Source organism: Lathyrus oleraceus, chromosome 3 (assembly GCF_024323335.1).
Source record: "Lathyrus oleraceus cultivar Zhongwan6 chromosome 3, CAAS_Psat_ZW6_1.0, whole genome shotgun sequence".
Taxonomy (NCBI): domain Eukaryota; kingdom Viridiplantae; phylum Streptophyta; class Magnoliopsida; order Fabales; family Fabaceae; genus Lathyrus; species Lathyrus oleraceus.
Window position 1 is genome coordinate 532,845,280 of NC_066581.1, and position 22,445 is coordinate 532,867,724.

The 22,445-nt window shown below is 32.6% G+C and overlaps 1 protein-coding gene across 1 annotated transcript; it reads right to left on the reverse strand.

The window, feature by feature from the left end:
* Positions 1 to 2,359: 2,359 nt before the first annotated feature.
* LOC127128742 (cytokinin hydroxylase) lies at positions 2,360 to 7,354 on the reverse strand. The gene is made up of 5 exons (XM_051058121.1): positions 6,989 to 7,354; positions 6,625 to 6,851; positions 6,128 to 6,369; positions 5,440 to 5,809; positions 2,360 to 3,262 (listed from the first exon to the last, which is right to left on the reverse strand). Exons 1-5 carry the CDS (start codon positions 7,260 to 7,262, stop codon positions 2,843 to 2,845), a joined length of 1,533 nt encoding a protein of 510 aa, XP_050914078.1. The 5' UTR covers positions 7,263 to 7,354; the 3' UTR covers positions 2,360 to 2,842.
* Between the last annotated feature and the right edge of the window lie 15,091 nt (positions 7,355 to 22,445).

Sequence of the window (22,445 nt, forward strand, 5' to 3'; positions counted from 1 at the left end):
TTAACATAGAGCTAACGAATGTGCAAATTTTGGATAAATGCAAGAGATATAATTGTCTTAACAATTATGAGTTTTGTAATTACGAGTATGTTTTAAAATAATCAAACCCTTCAATTTAAGTGTAACCTTTAACTACCAAACTAGCCTTAAATCTTAAAGTAGATCAATTAAAAGATATTAATCTTATAGACCCCCATGCATCCTATTGGTTTAACATTTGGGGGGAAATCAACAAGTGTCCAAGCTCTAGTCTTTTCAAAAGCATTAAGCTCGACTTGCATTGCTAAACCCCATGAGAGTGGTACCTGATGGGTGCAATGATGTTTTCCCCTATTGGAAGGATTTGCGAGTTGTACTTCTAGGAAGGAATGAGAATCATGTATTCCTGAAGTTAAACATGTAACTCTGACTGTGTGTTATTAATAGCATGAGCTAAGATTATGGAAGATGGAACAGGACGATTGAGATGAAATAACTTAGATAGGAAGTGAAATGTTATCTCCAAATGTGTGTGAAGTGTTGTGTGATTATGTGAGTAGTATGTACACTCATAATTATGTTCTTGATTGCTTAAGTTTCCTTGGAAGTGGTGTCTCGTTAATGATTTAAAGTTCCTTTATGGTGTTGTTCTGTTATTGGTAGAGATCTTGTGTCGGCAAAAACCTTAATTGAGTCAGAACCCTATAAGAGGATTTGATATGGGTTATAGTAACAAGAATTGGAAGTTGTCAAACTAATTTGGATAAGGTGCTTCGAGCACAGGGAAAATATGAAGGTTGTACACTTTTATGGTTGTAGTCGTGTGACACCTGCATATTTATCTACTGGAGGATGTTGGTCATATTCTAAAACTTTTGAGTGTCAGCAAGAAAGTTATTCTACTAATGGATGTCAGCAAGGTTCTAATACCGTTTTGGGTGGTGGTCACTCTAGAGGATAAGTGTGATTTTGTATGCAGTTTGTTAGCTAAACAATAGTGCCTATGAATCCCAAGTGCTCCACTATTGGAATCAGAGTAGAGCAATGGAAGGCGATGGATGAAAGAGCTCAATCCAATTTATGGAGGATCAGAGAGATAATTACTTGTAGGCATGTTTTCATTCACAGAAGTCATGTCCAACATCATTTTTGCAAAGAATTATTAACACTAATCAGGAGCATTCCAATTTGACTTCGCAGCCAAGAGCCTCACACACATTGATAGCCTAGAGCCAGAAGACCCATCAAACAATCGTATATTTATTTCTTTCAACAGTTGATAAAACTTTTGCGCTTTCTCATTCGAGAGCTCTTTCGTATCAAAATCTTAAGGTTCATCATAAACCACATTCACCCCTATTAGATTAAATTGTTCCTGGTATTGCATATGTGATTGACTGCTTGAAGCCTCTTTATTTATCTCTAGTTTAGTATGTGTTTGACTGCTAGAAACATTTCTATTCATCTCTGGAAGTTTTTCTCCATTAGATATCCAAACCCAATAATTTAGCCTAAAGCCCACTCTCTCTGAGTGACGTCTCACTTCACTTGGGTCACTAATTACATTTCCGCAACCACACTTTAAACACGGACATCTTACCACCCCTTCGCTTCAATAACATTCTTGAGCAAACACATATGTGATAAACTCGCCAACTCCTTCCTCAACATGTGGTTTAAGCACACGTCTTCATGAAAACGTTCTATCATATATCCAACTACGATAGAATTGATAATATTTCATACTACATATGTACAACATTGTTCATGTTTAAATTTAATAAAAGGAGGTTTGAACTATCGGTAAATTTTTAAATTTTGATTGATAATATCATATAACTAGTATATATATTTTTTAAAAATTACTTATTGTATTTACATTATTGTTTTTCTAAAAATAAAAAATATATTATATTGTTCACTTATTCTAAATATATATGCACTTATAAATATATAACATAATTAAACATATATTTTTTCTAAATATATATACACTTATAAATTATAAATGTACTTTTTAAGTATCCTTTGATACTGACTAAGACAATTAATTGATTGAATCTCCAACATAAAACGTTTGCATGCTACCAATATATCATTACACTTCAAACAATAATGTCAGCAATAAGAGAATGGTATAATCTAAACAGTGGCAGAAGGATAGGTGGCTAAGATAAAAAAAACCATTATCTCCAAAATAGGGATTCTGACCCTACCTTAAGTTTTTGTCACACCCAAGTTGGCTAGTTTCAATGAGGAAACTAAAGCACTTTGTTAAATCATCTTAATTGAAGAAACAATGAAATGTAGGACGAACAAATCTGTTTAAAGGCTTGAAACAAATTTTAAATTGAGATGTATGCACATTTGAATAGAAACATATCCAAAAAGCTTTTTTTCATATCTTTTTCTTATGTTACATTTGAGTGCCAATAGTAGACCCACTAATTTATAACTCAAATCATGCATGATATTAAATAACCTTTGCTTTATTTCATCTCCATTATTCATTATAAAAAAAAATTAAAAATAAAATAATAAATTACAAAATTGCTCATCAAGATCAAGATTGCCCCAACTCACATACCGCATGATAAAAATAAAAGAAAAACAAAAAGTCTCCCTTCCTCTATTCTTAATTCTCAAAATCCTAACCGTCTTTATACTACAAGGTGTTCCATAATCTCGATTGCTGATGAAGAACAGATATTCGAGACTTGAGATTCAACTTCGTCCAAATCATGTTATGAGTTATATAGTTTTAGCGGTTTAGATCAACAAAATGCAGCAATAAAATTATTTATTGACCGACTTAAATTGATCCATCTGAATCCAACCTCTTGAGCATTGGTAATGTCCCATATCACGACTCCAAGGGCTTTAAACAAACTTGAACACCATATTTAGGCTTAATTGTGAGCACAACCACGGGCGCATGACGATAATCATCCGAAATCGTGAAACTAAAGCGAGAGATTAACATGGCTAATATAATCTTAGCTTCCATTAGGGCAAATGTTTGTCCAACACAATTTCTAGGGCCAAAAGCAAATGGTAAAAAACGGCTAGGAATGAATGATTTTGAAGTAAACCTATCTGGATTGAATTCATTTGCATCTTTACCCCATAATTTCTCATTATGATGAATAGCCAAAACAGGAATCCAAATTGATAACCCTTTAGGGATATAAAGGTCACCCAATATTATGTCTTCAAAAGCCATTCTAGGAAGAACAGATGCTGGAGGATAGAGCCTCAATGATTCATTGATTACCATATGCAACTGCATAAATAAATTTAAAATTTGGTTAATTCATATATTATTATATAGTATTTTTGTAAGGATTTGATATGGTATAGCACCTCTCAAAATTGGTATAAAGGTGAGCTTTTTATAATATATAGTAAAATTAATTTTATAATAATAAAAAATAAAATAAAATAATTTATTAAAAATAATGAAATCCACCTTTAAATTAATCCATATAAAGTAGTTTTGTCAACAAAAATAAATAACTCATGCCAATAAAAAATAACAATTAATTATTTTTTTTTAGTATCATTAAAATATAAATTTTATTCACCAATATAATTTTCTTTGAAATTTGTTTAATACTAGATACAATATGTTATTAAATAAAATTAAATTTTGTGGAGATATTACATGAATAATACCATTAAATATTATACAATTATTTGAAAAATATTAGCTTTTGTTTTTTTAATAAAAGGATTAGTTTATATTTTTTACTATTAAATTTAGGGGAATCGGATATAAATTTATTTATTCATAAATTTATTATTTATTTAATATGTTTTACTAAAATATTATATTATTTTCCATTTGTATTATTATAAAACTTAGTTGTTACTAAATATTGGAAGGATTCACTTTGGACCATTTTTACACTTTTAAATTCATAAAAATATTCTATAGTGAAATTTGATTTTTTTTTCATGTTTATTTTTTAATTAATAATTAAAAAACAAATCAATATCTTTTTGAAGTGAGTGGCCATTGTTACTCCATTGAGTAGTAAAGGTCAACTCATTTTCTTTTTATTCTCTTTTCCTATGATACGATTTTTCTCTACTCATAAAAGTATGATTGTATCGTTATTCCAAATTTGAATAAATAGCTTTTATTTTTTTGTGTTTGGACCCCTCTCTAAAAAGAAAGATAACCATAAATAATAATATTAATATATAATACTAAAAAAGACAACGCACGAGTGCAGAGATGAATAGTTAAATAAATTATATTTTAATACCAAAAAGAAAAATGAAATCGTGTTTTTTGTTTGCTTCTATATACATACATATCTAGGTTAAAGTAAAATATTTCTAAACTGTCTTTTTCTAAAGATCGTGCTAATTAATAATCACTTAATTAAAAGCCTAAGATCTTTAGAATGATTAGGCTTTTAGGCTGAAATATTATAGCCTAAATTAGTTAGCACAATCTTTAAAGATGAACCTAGTTTAAGATTTGTACACACATTTAGAAAATTTTAAAATAAAATAATTCAACGACATGATAATTTTAAAGAATTAATTTTATTAGTATATCAGTTAAATATAATATATTTAAGAAATATGGTATATAATATTAATTAAAATGTATAACTAAAAATATACATTAGAAAATGAAATTGATATTTATTTTTTAATATTTTCTTACTAAAGTTACTCTCATTTTGAAATAGATAGAGTACTAGCTAATAGTAGTGCTACCATCTAATAAATTAGTTTTTAACAAAATATAAGACTACTAAATATTAGTAATTAATTTTTTTTAATTTAACTGCCTAATAAGTTAAATAACTGTTAAAAAATATCTATAAAAATGTTTTCACAAAAATTAAAATATATTATATAACTCTCTCCATTTCATAAGGAATGATCCATTTTTCAATTCTATCCTATAATTAATATTATTTTTATTATTTTTAATACATAATTAAGAATATTTTAATAATTTTTTTTTAAAATCGATGTAAAATAATCAATTGAATTACTCATAATAAAAAGAAGCGAGTATTATATTTAATAAAAAAATTTACAATATAATTTGAAATGCAACTAGGATTGGGACTATGGAAAGACACCTTAGAAGAGATATAATAAACATTATTAAACATATGTAAACCAAAAATAGGACCTTTGAATATAACTATTTATTAATATAAGTGCTTATCAATAAACATATATATAAGATTATTTATATAAAATATTATTAAATTATTTTTTATATTATAAATTACTTTTATAAGGTATTTTAACAATTTTATATTATAAAATTTTTTATAAAGAATTTATGAATAATTTAATAAATCATCTCAAACAAATAGTTAAATACACTTATATAAACTAATTTCTGGTATATTATGTACTATTTTTTTTTTCTTGCTTATATATATTTTATCTTAACTATATGAAAAAAAATTGGTAATAATTTACCATAGTGAGCTTGGAGAGTTGATCAAGAGAAGGAATTCCAGCATTGCAAACCCTTTTAACTTCATCTCTAACCTTTTGTTGCCAACAAGGATTACTTGCTAGTAACATAACTGTCCAAGTGAGTAACAATGCTGTTGTTTCATGTCCAGAAAAGAAAAATGTTTTGCATTCATCCATTACTAGTTGCAAATTTAAGCTATTTTCCTTTTTCTTCATCTCATTCAATAGTATTCCCAACAAATCATTCCCATAAGAATTGCTTCTTCCAATCTCCACACAATCTTTTCTACTTTGTATTATTTCCATCAATAGTTTCTCCACTTCCATTTTCAATGACTTTATTTCTCTATTGTACTTGCTTGGAAAAAATCTGTGTACACAAATTCAATCTTATAAATTGTTTAGTGGTGTCAAAACAGACTCGGTTGACTGGACATGTCTGTTTCGCTGACATTTTTTCATATAACAGACTAAATTTTTAAGGTCATACACTCTATTATATCCTCCTCCGTCCCTTTTTTTTTCTAGACTTTTGCAGATTCAGACATTAATATAATTTTTTTTACCATTTTAACCTTTAAAAGTGAAATGTCCGCGGACTCTCTCTAATCATGCGGCATGAGTTTGAGAAAAACATGAAAAAAATAAAGAAGAAAAAGAGTAGTTGTTGTAAAGAGAAAGTAGGTACCTGCTACCAGGAAAGCAAAGATGGCGACTTGCTTGAGCACAACGAGTCTGCAAAAGTGTGAGAAGATGGAATATTTTCTTTCCCTTTTGGTAACTTGTACCAAACTCAGTTCTAGAAATAATATCTGCAGTAAGTTTTGTCATGTATTCACCAATCTCCACCTCACTCTCTCCACACTCTAACCCTTTTTGCAGTGATTCTAACATCTCTTTTGTGCATTCCACCATGTGCCCTGCATAGCTCTAAAAATAACATATTCATCAAACTTTCTATCTGACACTTTAACTTGAAAGTGTGTCTGAGTGTCTGACACGTATAAACGTCAGTGTCAATATATTTATATTTATGTTTGTGTCTGTGTGTCTATGTCTGTGTGTCTGTGTATTTGTGTTTGTGCTTGTATTTCTCTCGATATACATGCTGACTGCGTGAATGTTTGAACTCGTGATCGGAGTTGATTGATCAATTTTTTTGATGAGTATGATGGAATAATATACCTTAAGTCTGTCACCGATGAATGCAGGTGCAACAATGTGACGTTGGTGATACCAATTTTCACCATTTGCCATCAAAACTCCTTCTCCAATGAAATTTTTTGAGCCCTGTTTTTGTAACCATGATTTACCAGATACTGTACTGTATTTTGAAAGAAATTCTTTTATCAATTCTGTTTCTGTCAAACACAATCTCGGCTCCGAACCGTTCCAATATATATACCTTTTTCCTGCAAAATCATATTTACTTTAATAATTTTACTATAATAATTGTAATTTAATTATATGAAAGCGACTCAGATGAAAACACTATTATTAGAATGTTTTCATCTGAGTCGCTATCTATCTGTCTGTATAGTTGACATACCGAATTGGGAGGTCCAGAGGAGAAAATGAGGGAGAAGACGACCGACAATGTCATGGCTTATAGTTTTCATGTCTTGTGAGGTTGATTTGGAAACAAGGGAAGCCATGTCGAGGATGTTTCCGGTGAAGAACCGAGGTTTCGGGCCGCGGACGCCTTGCATCTCCATGATTTTCTTGATTCTAAGTGGAGTGAGAAGGTAACATGAAAGGTTTTCATATAGGAGTTTAAATAAAAGAGTGACTAGTATGAACAAAAGGATGGTGAGAACCACCATGATGATATATGAGAAGTGATTGTGAGATTATGGAAAGAGTTGTGATATGAGATGGGAATTTCATGAATGACTCAACTTGTATTTATATAGTTGGAATTTTGATGTGTGACTATTCTTTTATTTTATATACACATAGTGTGGTTGAGTTAATTAAGTTTTTAAATTTGGTTTAGTGGTTTTGCCAAAAGTGCTTTTCTGTGATTCATTGTTACTCATGTTTCAATAGGATTTAACTATAGAAATTCAAGAGTTTATATATTCAGATAAGTCTATACTTAAGACATGTTTTGATGAACTATTTAATAAAGCGCTTATAATAGAAGAATTGATTTTTTAAATTTATTTATAAATATAAATATTTGTAAAATTTCGTTAGTTGATAGTTGTATATGGACATTAAATACAGAAGCGTGAATTTGAACCCGCGATATTTCACTTGTTCATCTTTAATAAAGTTATTACATGTTCATAAATGAATTTAAGTTTATTTTAATAATTAAATGCCTCTCAAATTGATCGATAGATCTTATAAAAATAATATCGTCGTCCACAAGGCTTAAAGGTAAAAACCTAATAGTAAGGTAAAATGAATAAAACTTAAGACATGTAGATTCTCTTTCTCTTTTTGAGTAGACGATTCCACATATCGAATTTTTGTTAATCGAGCAAATCAATTTCACTGAGGATCACCATCCACACTTCACTTTATGCTTTCAGTTGTCGATCGTTTCTCATATTTAAGAAGAAAAATGTGTTATTTCTCAAGTATTCAAATTCTTTTACATTCAAGGATCACTTTTTACTCTTTTGCTCACTTGAATGTTGAAGTGTTAATCTCTTATATCGGTCCCTCATCCACTTATGAGCACCACAACAAACTCTATTTCCTCGCTTTTGCTGATCAATTCTGATTCTATCACAGAATAACTAAGTTATGACGTGTTCATAGATTATATTTTAATTTATTTTTATAAACTATCTAGGATGACTTATAAAAATACTCTCTAGGATAACTTATAAAAACACTCTATAATTTATATAAAAATAGTTTAATTTTACATCATCTTTTTTTTAATATGAAGTACACAAACACATATATAGTAAACACATGATATAAGTGTTTATCCAAACTGTGTATTCAATCAGAGCATAAATATCTAAACCATGAGTTATTTGTACAACAAAAGATAAAAAATTAAAAGAAAAAAGTTTTTATATAAGATAAAATTATTTTCATATGAATAATGACATGAATAATTTTCTTATGTTCTTTTAAAAAGTCTCAAATAACTAGTCCAAAGAGACTTCACACTATAATAAGTTGATTTATGACAGTTATTCAACAGTTAGTTTCACTTCAAAAAACAAGTTGGCACCAAATTATGTTCACTACTTTAGAATCAAAAAGAAATGTTCTCATTGCTTTGGAAAAAAAGGACGATTTAGTGTGTGTACATACATAGATAAAAGCCATTAATAAGGGACATGACATAAACATATGTCACAACATATTTTACACATATTCAAGTTTGCAACAAAAGTTAAACTTCAAAAAGTTGATGATTGTACTATGAGAATATTTAGAGAAATGCTATAGTAACATTTTATTGGTTTATTCTATTGGGTTATGATTGTATTTGTTTTGATTTTCAAAACCTTACCACTTCTACACAATCTGCAACTCTTAATTTCCCATTATATGAACTCTTGTATGGCTTAATTGTTGATTGTATTATTCGATTGACTAGATGAGAGACTTGGTGTAATGAGTGTTATCTTTGAAATTGACTCTAAAATTGTTGTAGATGGAATTGATTTCCATCCACAAATACAACTAAGTTTGGAACTATAGTAAGCTAGTTTAGGATGTTTATTCAGAGTATGTGTATGAGTATGGTGTGGAGTTGTTGCCATTCATGTGATTATATGTCTAAGTATGAGTATTTATTTTAAACACTAATATATAAATGGGTATTATAATACTATATTTCAACTGTTTTTTAAGAAAAATTAAATAAGATTCACTTTTTTTTTCTTCAGTCAAACTGAATGTTAAATTTGACACCATTTATTGAAGAATTTTAAAGAATATTAGAGCATCAACAAATTAACTTTGCTTCCTTTTGGTGGAAAGGAGTGACTCTCGTCAGTTAAAAAATGATATTCCAAATTGATTTGAGGATGAGCTTGTTAATAAAGTAGAGTCAGTTCTTCAGACCTTTCTTTGGGATAATCCTTGGATACAGAATATACCTCTTAAGATTAGGTTTAGAGACTTTTCATCATCTCCTAATTTGAAGAAGAAATTGTGGGTGAGATAGGCATGTGGGAAGATGAAAGGATTTCTTGGGATCTTTGGTGGAGGAGATCATGATTTGTCCATGAAGAGTATTTGGTTTTTAACTTATTTTCGGTCCTTAAAGAAGTTTGATTTTAATGAGGAGGGTGATATGTGGGTTTGGAGGAATTCTAGTGATTGCATTTTTTCTATGGATTCTTCTTATCATGTTAAAGCAGATCTAACTTCTCTCTCTGATGCTCACTTAGCTATGGAGAATTCAACTCTCCTTCTTATTTTGGATAGTTGGACTCCTTCTAAGGCGGTGATCTTTTTTTAAAGATTTTGCATGATAGATTCCCTTCTATAGATGATATGTTCAAGCGAAAGGTCATTTTCCATCCAGAGGGTATTTGTTGTATCATGTGTGAGGATTTGCTAAAATTTGCATCTCATTTAAGTGTTAGATGTGACTTAGTATCTACTGTATGATATAGGATGTTTAAGTGGTTGGGATTGCAAACGAGTCTTCCCAGGGAATCGAGAACTTTTTTTTATTTTTTTCTTCTATTTTTTAGGTGTTAAGGCTAATATGAGGGGAGATTTTGATATGATTTGTTGTGTTATAGTGTGAACCATGTGCTGAACAATAAGTTTTTTTTATGGGGTGTCAACAAGCGTGAAAGAGGTGGATGATAAAAGTACTGTTTTGACTTGGAATTAGTTTCTTAACAAGTTAATATTGAACTCATCCTCATTCTCTATCTGGATTTAGAAACCTATAATATATCTAAATCAATGGTGAATCAAGAGTTCTAACTATCTTCAGAGGTGTTAAGTGGTCTTGGTTTTGCTTGTTGTTTCTTTATTCTCATATTGGTGGATTTGGTGGACTAAAATCTATTGGGTTTTCTGTTGGATAGAGATTCGTAGAGTGGGTTATTTTATGGAGATTGTTGTTTGTTTGAGTGTTTCCTAATTGGGTTATTGCGTTTCTTCATAGTTTTTTTTTTCTTTGTGCATAATTGTTTTTTCTTTTGTTTCTCTGGTACTTCTTGTGTCAGTTTGACTTGTTCTCTTATTTGTTGGAGGGTTTAATCCCCCTTTATACCTTATTTCTTATAAAACTCATTAAATTTCAGTGAAACAACCTCTAGGTCATTGTCAGTTCTTTAATTAGTAACATGCATCGATCTTAAATCCCCGAATTGTTTTTATCATGAAAGTCTTTACAAGATTATAATGCATGGCCAATAATATTGTAACCATCTAAAATATGTAACCCACACATTTTAGACGTTTAAACCGCATTTTATGCCCCATGTAAAATTTTCAACGCCTCATGTTCAACTTTAGTACAATAGCCAAGACCATCAAACATGTTCATGCACAATAAATTTTGCTTACGCTCGGAAACATAACTCACATTATGTAGAAGAAATTCATGGTTATCAAACATTTTAAGTCTAGTCGTACTAATACCATGAGCTTTGTAAACCTTATTATCACTAAGTCGAACGACTCCACCTGCTTTTAGCTCCAAAGTCTCAAAGTATTATTTTCATGGAAACATATGATAAGAGCATCATAATACCATGACCCGAGTTTTTTATGTCTTCAAATTTGACATCAATAGTAAACTAACACTCTTATAACCATCTTCATCTGATGCAACTGTAATATGTATAAAATCATCATTGCCCATCCTCTCGGGACAACCTATCATGATATAGCATATTTTATTAAAAATAAAACCTTTTAACTTTGATTTATCAAAATCCTTGGATTTGGAATTCCCTACACTTTCACGTGTTCCTCTTAAGACACTTAAACCTTCACCATTATTGTTAAATTACAAATTTATTATCATTGAAAGCACTTTTGACCTCACAATCATTTGGACTTAATCCAAGATAATACTATATTCTTTACCATAAAGAAAGACATCCTTAAAATGCTGAAATGATCTAGATATTAAGCTTAAAAAGAGTAGAATTTTGTCCTCATCATCAATATTCGCCTCAATATTTTTAAAGTGGTTATGGGTCGGTCATAAAGCCTAATAATCACGGCCAAGAGATCTTGTTAATCCATTAAAGTCACTTGCAGATCAGAAGCTTTATCATTTGTTATAGCGTAGGTAATTCAGATGCAAGATCTATCCAACAGATCTCCGCATCCTATGCTTGAAGATCAACAAGTTTTTATAAGTGCTCTATTATATAAAGAAGAAATGCATCATTTTTTCAAGTACAATTTAAATTCAAACTTTATTCACTCACTTTACTCTCATACAAACTTGAGTGTTGGAGTGCTAACCTCGCAGGTCAATCATGCTCCCACTGTATCAAAAGCATAAGTCCATCGTTGCAATCTGCAACTTCCGATCACCTATCATTTATGGTTCCATTTGCGGAATAAAAGTCATCAATGATACTCTAAAATAGAGTTAATTTCTCCATAATAGATTTGTTCTCTATCATTTCCAAAATAATTGAGTTGTTCTTTCAGACAGAATTTGTGAGCTACACAATTGATCATATACAATAATTCAATCTTGACCCACATCAAATACATGATGTTTTCTTTGGAGATTTCACTTCTTAGAGGCATAATATAAAGACGTTCTTCGCCTTATCCACCGTCTCGGCCTTCTTTGCTTGTGTTAGGTGCACATGGATCAATATCTCACCCTTCAATGTTTGACCATAATTTTTTAGTCATGATTCTTCTATCTTTTTTACAATACTCAAAATTATTGTCTCTTGAAAATTTATCGATGTCTCATTTAGACCCTCAGTGCTCATGTAAACTTAACTCATTTTCTCCACAATACGTGCAACTTGTTGTAAAATACAATAATATCTGATCACACCGAGATCTTTAATGTGTGAGACAAAGAATAATGACAACCAAAATAAATGGTGTAAATTAAAACGAATCAATATTCCAAACAGTTAAGTAAACCCACACGGGCAAGAACAAAATAAAAGGCGAATACACAAAAAAATTTACACACTTCGAACAAACCGATCTATTATGATAAACATGACGCCTCTTTGAATCACTATGCTTCAAAAGTTGTTACAAGAAATTACAAGATGTGTTATAAGAAAATATCCTTTAAAGTTTTTGAAGAAAAAAATCATACTTTCTATCCAAATATTTCTCATCTCTTCAACTCTAAATACATAAATTATACAAACCAATATGTATAGAAGTGTTTTCCAATATCAATTTTTAGAATAATAAATTCTAAAAAAATTTACTTTTATCTTTTTTAATTTCTTTCCCTAAGATTTCACATCTTTCCTTTTATTTTGTAATGACATAAGTGACATAGAATTGTTTTATATAAAGTCTAAAAATCATTAAGAACCATATTTTTGGGCTTGAACCAAAACCATGCACACCTAATTTAGGTGTTAAAAATCACTTTTGATTTTGAAACATACTTCCACACACATGTAAGCATGTTTTATTTTGATATGGTAGAACTTCACAAGTTTCATCTAAATGCTCTAACAAATATAAATGATAATTTGTATAAACTACTAAAGTAATATTAGAAAAACACATTAATTTTATTAAACTCAATTTTTAAAAATGTAATTCTTTAACACCAATTCGTTCCTAAATCCTATTAGAACATAAAACAAACATATTGAAATACATGAACTGTCACAAACATCTTGATATAGAAATTAAAGTGTTTAGCCGTTCATTTCAACCAATGAGAGATAGCAAATGGTTATCATATTCATCCTGCCAGCATATATGTCAGGTTTTTGTTCCTCGTCTCTTACCACAAGTATGGGAGAATAGGTGAGGATAAACAAGCTCAGCCTACGCCAAGTCTATGTTAGGTATAACATTTTTTTAATGGATAAAAGCTATAACATTAATAAATATATACTTAATATAAAAGAAAATTAGACTAGAGGTACAAACAAACTTGCTCAAATTACTTTTGTTGACGGAATGTGAAATTTTTACAAAAATAATCTACTTTTTTAAGGAAATTTCCAAAATGTCTCCATAATTGCCACAGTTCCTGGGACATATGTTTTTAGTGCCCATAAAAACCGTGGCAATTCCTTGTATGAATCCTCCCAATTGCCGAAAACTTGTTCAACAACCTTTGTCCTTGCAATCCAGGCTTTCTTGTAAGATGGAGAATAATTATATGTTGTTCTGATATGGGATATAATTATACTCACCTTCACGGATGGGTCTTTATAAACTAACGGCAGAATGTCTTGACATATCAATGTTGCGCTTAGTTTGCAGTGATCTTGTTCAACGTTAGTTGCAATGCAACTGTGAGGTGGGTTATTGAAGCGATCTCCCAAGAGTCGTTTTTATTTTTGTAAGACGCAGCCAAACGAAACTTACAAAGCATGTTACAACATTCGATAACATACCTTCTAGAATCAGTGTGTTTCAGTGTAAAATCAGCAGAGTTATTCATGTGGAATTTTTTGATAGCTAGAACACATTCTTCTTTGATACGAAACATGTCTCCCACCTTTAATTCGCCTTCTGATCTCGGATACGGATTATAGAAAACACTGTTGGATATTTCATCGTCGTGCAGATCCATATTTGTCATATGTTGAGGCGGATTGTAGACATGACTAGGAGGTATTGGTGGTGGTTGATCATCATCTTTAATGTCGTTGTTCAGCATGTGATCAACCTGTATCTCGGACTCCTCTTCTTCTTCATCAACGACATCCACTTCTGTTTCTGCTTCTGGGTTGACGTCATCTGACCATTGTGGATCAAATTCACCAAATTCATCCTGACTGGTTATTTGTGACTGCTGAGATGGTATACATGGTTGAAGAGTAATGTACAACTCAATACAGTTGCAGCCTGAATGTTCATGACTAACAAACATGTATTCAACATCTTCATCGTCTCGTACCTTTAGGGGAAAAAACTTGCATTGACTATTCTAAAAAAATATTGGATTTTGATATGTGATCTTTGACACAATACCCGATCCTATACAGGATTGTATTCATTTTTTCAAATGCAAGAAGGTTGCATTTCTCTTGATCGTGAGTCTAATGGTATCAGTGTTTCAAAAACAAAAACCATACAACTCAGACTCGTATGTTTCACCGTTGTAGTGAACGTTGACAATGTATTTCAGTGAAGATGATATTGTGTAGATGAAAACTATTTTCTTGCTGCATACGAATGTGTGTGAAGTGTCTTGGATGTTGATAGTAAGACACTTAAGTAGAGGAGTGAAGTGTCTCACATGCTAGCTAGTTCGGAGTGACGTGTCGCACATGCAAGCTACTCCGAAGTGACGTGTCGCACATGCAAGCTACTCCAAAATGATGTGTCAACCATGCAAGCTACTAAGAAGTGACATGTTCAACATGCAAGAGAGAGGACAGTCACGTGTCAGACATGCAGACACACACTCCAAATGAATTGGCGCCCCCGTTCATTTCTTGCACATGGGCGCTAATCCATTTGGCGACACCTTGTCAAAGCATGCATTCAGACCTCGAAACCAAGCAATCAGACCTAGGTCTTGCATGTATGTCCCTATGGGTGCGCCAATTTGAATGGCGACCCCTCTTAAAGGTTGTACATGGTCGCCAATTCAAGTGGAGACACCATGCAAGCACAACTTTTCATGCTCTCATTCATTTGCCTATAAATACATCCATTCCATCAACACTTCTTCCACACCATCACTCTCACTACTTCTACAATACTTCATTTTACAATTTCATCTGCAACAACTTCTTGTAGTTTCATCTACACCAACCCCCCGACAAAATGTCTATTCTCACAATGGGCGAATCACATAGAGGAACAGTTGCAAACATCGCAACATATGTAAGTTTTTTCTTTTGTTAACTTTTTATCTTTCATCTTCACCAACCCCCTTTTATTTTAACATACCAACTTAGTCAAGTTTTTTGTTCTTTATTTTATAGGATGTATCAAGGTTCCGAACTCATGTCCACGAATATGTCCATATGGACCCGATGATTAAACCTTATGTTGAACTCGCCGATTTTGGTCATATAAGCAAGATTTTGTCTTGGTCCGTAGATAACAAATTCATTCTAGCTTTATGCGAAAGATGGAGACCAGAGACACACACATTTTGGTTCCCAACCGGTGAGTGTACCGTGACGTTAGAAGACGTCTACATGCTTTTGGGACTACCCATTGAAGGTAAAGTTGTTAATGGTAAAACCAACTATGCAAATTCAATTTGCATGGATCTCTTGGAGACTGATTTGTTAGATGATAACGCAAGAGGTCAAGGTATACTACTTTCACGCCTTAAGTCGTACTATAATAGTTTATACTTAGATGAGCATTCTACCAAAGATGCTCGAATAATAAAAACTAGGTGTTACATTATGTTGTTAATTTGATCAGTTTTATTTCCCGAAGGTAGTGGTTCTAGCATGCATATTATGTATTTACCTTTACTTAGACATGTAGATAGAATAGGAAGTTACAGTTGGGGATCTGCTTGTCTAGCCTATCTCTATAGCTCCTTGTGCAAAAACTCACACAAAGACACGTCTACATTTTCTGAATGTGCTGTTTTGCTACAAGCATGGGGTTGGTCAAGACTACTGTCCCTAGCACCAGTCAACAACAACCCTTTCACATTTCCGTATGCACAAAAGTAAGTTGTTTAAATTGTTATATCTTTAGTTACTTCTTTAAAGATTATTATCTCTAACTAATATTTTTTGACTTTTTTGTGTAGATGGTATGCACGTGGTGTGAGTTACAACAGATGTCCAAGACACTGTATTACTCAGTATCGCAACCTGTTGGATCACCTTCGACCGACAGACGTAAGGAAAATAACTTAATAATTTCGTTATATTTTGTTAACTTCTTCTACCTAGATTATAATCCTATCTTCTTTCACGTTTCAGTTCATTTGGCGTTCATACCTTAATTTGGATCATGACCATCAGGTCAACGCTGAAGATGCGGCTGTATGGACTGCATGCACACTGATAATACGATTCACAACTATGGAGATGCACAACAGTGATCGTGTGAAGCTGCAGTTCGGTATGCCCCAAAATATCCCAGATCCCCCAGCTAGCCTAAGAGAATGGCATCTGCGCAAAGTTAATGACCAATGGAACTTCAATCCATGGCAAAGCTTCGCAAGATCGGAGTGTCGCAAATGGAAGCACCGTCATGACCATGTGTTAACTGACGCAGTCATGCCAACTGAAGAAAAACCAAGTCGTACTTATATGGCTTGGTACAGATCGGTTGGTTTTCAGTTCATCGTCGAGGATATGTACTTGTACGACCCACGCCAGATGACTTACACACCTGACACCTCAACATCAAACCCCCAACAACAGTGTCAGACCGGATACAGATAACCCCATGTCCGTCAAACATTTCGTTCAACCAACACATAAACATACAACCAAAACATACCATACACCCAACCCCAATACCAAGAGCATACCCCATACCACCACCAACAAATTGACCATCAACCTGAGACTTAACATTGCTTCGCACCTGTAGCGGGAAATTCATGATCATCAAGCTATTGACAAGCTAGAGATCAATTAACAAGAGTCGCTACCGCGCTTTTATTGTTTCTAAGGGAAAAGGGAAAAAGTACGAACAAAACCCAATTAGTAAGAAGTTTTCAAATAAAAACTAATAAAAATCAGAGATCACAGGTAAGGGGGTTGGTTACACAGAGGGAAAGTGTTAGCACCCAAAGTGTCCTAGGTACTCCTAGGGAGCCCTTTTTGTGTGCATATGTACTTGGTATAAAGTGATGTTTACAAACAAATAGAATGGGGGGATGAGAAAAGAATTCATTAATTATTATTTTTGTGTTTGACAAGACCTTCGGTCTTGTGCCTACGTACCAACATATAAATGAGAGATCAAAACCTCGTAGTTCGTGCTATAAATTTCAAAATGAGTGTGTTGGTTTTAACAAAATTTAAGTTTGAAAGGCACAAAGGCCTGAAAATGGTTTGAATGAGTTAGTTCTTTTTGGCTTTTTGAAAGTTTAAGTTAAGTATAGTTAAGTTTATGTACAAGTTTGATTTAAGAAAATAAGTTTGAAAATGCAATGGCATAAGGCCAAAGTTTCTATCTTTTACAAAAGTGGTCTAAGTTTAGAACAAAAATAGTTCACACAAAGAAGGTTTTGAAAATGGAGGGAGAGATTTTGAAATTAAATAAGTGAGGAGAAGATGAAGAGACTACCCTATGAACAAAAATTTAAAAGTTTAAAGTTGAAAAGATCTGACCAAATGGGAGCAATCCAATAGACAAGTATGTCAATAGAAACCCAGAATTCCCTTGGACTTTTAGAATCAAGCAACACACAAATGCACAATTATATCAATCCTGAAGAGCAAAGGCATCAAATAAAGATGGCCTCATCCAAGCTTATCCACTTCATGATCTTCTTCAAAATAACCTATGTAGCAGATGAATTCCACAAGTCACAGGTCCAACATACCAACTTAACAATGATCAATGTTGCAGATGAACTAGAGAGATCTTGAATGATGTATCAGATGAATTGAACTTGCAAGCACTTGGTTCTTCAATAAATTGGCATTGGCCAAGTCCATTAGTAAAGGAATGTTGCCTAAATTCTAAGTCCCATTGGGAAGATCAAAACAACAGTCCACTCAAAAGTCTTTTAGGGTTTTTTGTTATTATTAAGTGTATTCATGGTCAAAGACCAAACAAGCAAACAAGGTATACACAAACAAAATAATATCACACAATATGGTCTAAATGGACAAAGGGAAAATCACATTAACATAAACAATTAGAATGAGATGTATAATGGCAAATGATAATAAAGTGCTAAAAGTAAATTGCATTAAAAGTAAAAGCTTGAAAGTAAAAGTTAATGGTTAGTGAGTTAGTAGTTAGTTTTATTTTGCTTTTTTATTTATTTCAAGACATTCTTTGGAGAACACTCAACCCACTCCACACGCATGGATCCTTGAACCAAAACATTTTCCAAAGGAAGGAAAGAAGGTCAAGTTTCCACATAATACCATGGAAGGGGGAGACTTACAATCTCACTAACTAGAATGCTTATGCCTTTTATGTCACAAATTTAGCGCTATGTTAAGCAATCGTAATTAGACTTATGTAGAAGTCACAACTATTTGAGGTCGGGCAATAGATTTTTGGTGTTAATGCATGTTGGAGACATAGTATTATGAACTATGCTCATTAAACATACCACACACAAAAAATATGCAAAGGTGTGGCCTAATCTCATCCATACTCATGTTAATCTTCCAATCAATTAGCATTAGGACTTTGAGATGTCATTGGCCAATTGAAATGAATGGATGAAGAAGGGGAATTAGATGAAGAGGGAAATGGATGAATGAGATCACAAATTGGTCAAAGAAGGACTTTTACCAAATTAATATTATTCATTCATTTTGGGAGATGGAATGTACATTCCATCAATCCCCTAAATCCAATAATATTAACTTGACAAAGTCAAATCAACCTTGACCAAGGCCCAATAATAAATGAGAAACTCAATTAAGTCAAACTAAATGGTCAACACAATTAAAATGACATTTATTCAATTAAAAATAATAAAATAATGCATTAAATTTAAATATGTTTTGTCCAAATCCTAAAATCTCATCAAAATACTAAATAAATGGCCATGAGATTTATCATAGATCAAACAAGGTCAAAGGACCTTGGAGAAAAAATTCCATAATTTTTTGGACACTTAAAAATATTTTTAAACAATTAAAAACAAATGAAAAATCAATTAATTCATGAAAAATATTAATAATGATCCAAAAAATAATTTTAATTCAAAATATGAAAAAGAAAAATATTTGAAATTTTTTGGTGAAAGTCCCATATTTTTTGGATCAATATTAAAGTTAATATGAATTATTGAAGAAAATGGAATTAAACTAAAAATCAGAAAATTCAAAAATACGTGGACCATCAAATCTCCCTCATTAATTGTGGTGGCAGATCTGATGATCCAAAACGCGCGTTCCATGTACACCTTAGTCAAACACGCTGCAAACGTGGTATTCTCAAGGAACGACTATGATTAAAACGTGGAACATGGATCACACGGTCCAAACACAAGACACATCATCACCGGAGCCATAGCTCCGGTTGTCTTCTCCGGTGAGCTTCACCGGACTGGTCAACATGAACCATCACCAAAATTCAAAACAGGGACATGATTTTAAAGAGAAAACATCACTGAGCATGAATATCACCTCCACTTCATCCAATTCAAACTATATTGAGAGATATGTGGAATTGAAAAAATGAGGTTCATGATCTGAGTTGTTTCGATTTGGCCTCAAAGCAACTCAGTCTTCTTGCCTACATTGGTAGGACTTCAGACAACTCAAGAATCAATGGAATTGAGCAAGAATCAAGGAGAATCGAAGAGTTTAAAATTTCTGCAAATTACCTTCAATGGAGGTCTGAGCTTGCTAGATCTTGATCTGAATCGTGCTTGGCTTCACTTCATTTGCTTGCAGGAGAGGAAAGGAAAGGCTTAGAATCAATGGACTCCTGGAGAATTGAATTCCAAAACTGGCGTAAGGTGTGTGTCATTTCATGTATTTTGGATGAGAAATGCATAGGTTGCACATGGCTTAAACAGACTGATATCATTTGGCATAGATCAATCTTCAAGTGACAATGCACATGTACCTTACAATCCAATCCATCTCCAAAGCGTCTGATCATTCATTTGGACTTTCAAACCATCATTCCATGGGGCTATGCACGCCCATGCACCATGCTTTCATCATTTTGCCAAAATTGAAAAGTGGAAGTGAGGTGTGCAAATATCACTTGATTCATGTTCCACGTTTTAATCATCACCGGAGCCATAACTCCGGTTGTCTTCAAGTCCAAAATGATTCAATTTTAGCTCTTTGGAAAGGTGGGATCAAGAGGAACAAGTTTGATGTTGAACACTTTTTCATTTGGAGCTTGGAACTTGGAGAAATTTGAGGTGGAAGTTTGGAAAAATTTGACATATCAAATTTTTTCTAAGTGTCAAGCCATATGTCTCAATATTCCACCTTGCTTAACTTTTTATAGGAGCTTCAAATGAGAAAAGTGTCTTCATCAAAGTTGTATCTCTATCAAATACCTTCAAAATGGTCACCAATTTCATGTAATTTGGATTTGAAATGATAGAGTTATGCATTTTTGAAGTTTGGAAAAATCACTTGATCAATGGTATAGGTAAAAAATGACCTATAATGTAGCCTCATATCACATGTTCAAAGAAGTTGAATTAGCTCCCACTCCAATCATCAAAGTTGAAGTAGACACATTTAATTTGATTGTTCAACTTGAAAATATTTCATATCATAAAAATTGAGCAAGTTATGGCCTTTGGGAAGTTGACTTTCAAATTAGGGTTTAGACAAAATGACCTATAATGTTTCAACATAGAAAATGATTTTCCAAGCAAAACTAGCTCTAGGTCTCAACATGAAAGTTGTTCATAATGTCATTTATAGTAAGTTTTCTCTTGTAATCATTTTCATATGGTGAAAATTATAGGAGATAGGGTCTAGGGAGACCCAGTTCTGATCAGATGAATCCATCTGGCCAACCACCATTAACCAACTTGCTAATTTCCAATTATCTTGACTTTCTTGGCTCATGGTAGATAATATATGCATAATATGATGAAATTTGAAGTGTCCCTTGAGAAATTTGATCAATTGGGGAGATGTCTTGTTGGAGAAGTTACTCAAGATACCCAGTCAAACTAGGGTTTCCAAGGCAAATCACCCTCAAACTCTTGAAGCAAACTTGATCAATATAACATGTAAGGATCATTGGGACTCATATATGATGTTCATAACCATTCTTGAATCAATTCTTGGTTGTTCTCTTTGTTCATGAGGGTCTCAAACCCTAGATGTGATCAATGAATCAAGGAGATCATGCCCCTACCTACAAAAGAGTTAGATAGATACAAAGATATATTTTTGGTATTTTGGTTAGTAAAAATGGTAATATACAAGTGTAATATAATCACAAAGTGCTTGATGATCTCTCCCAAAACAAACCCAATGAAAAGGGGTAAGGAGGATGCCAAGGTATGATCCCAATGCTAATGCTTATGATGAAAATGCATGAGGGATCTTAGGGTCAAAATTGGGGTCTTACAGCTGCCCCTATTTAAGGACATTCTAACTGAGGAGGTGAAGGTTAAAATTTTCGGCTCGACTCAGTAGAATGGGCTTAAATAATAACATAGAGAAACAAATTTTGGTCCCTAAGAGACCTCATGATGCAAATGATATGAATGCGAAAGTAAATGCTCTGTGGGGAAATATTGCTACAAAGGAAAAAGAAATCAGAGAAACCGGAAGTCCGCAGTAGCACAATGCATTCCATAAGGAAAACTCACTGGGGAGACAGAGACTCTTGGGGATAAAAATGGGTTATGCGTAGGCCATGCTACGACTTACAACTGCTATGAGATTAGAGGAAATCCATATAAAATGGAAAGACTCCACCGGGGAAACACACAACATCTACAGGGGATACGAATAAGTCAGGATAAAACTGAGATACTCGACCCATGCAAGGAAAAGCGATTTCACTAAGGAAATACGCACTCAACTCAACTGGGGAAGAAATAAACTCCAACACCGGTGGAGCAAAAATCTATTATATACTACCTGTTAATGGGTAAGGAGATAATAAATATTTGACAGAGAGAACATCCGTCACCGGTTAAGATGAACATATCAAGGATGACTCGCTGAGGAAAAGCCAGGAGGAATATTCATTATCGGTTACTGGGTAAGAATAACCTTACTGGGGAAAAACTGCAGAAAAGATAGGATTTACAA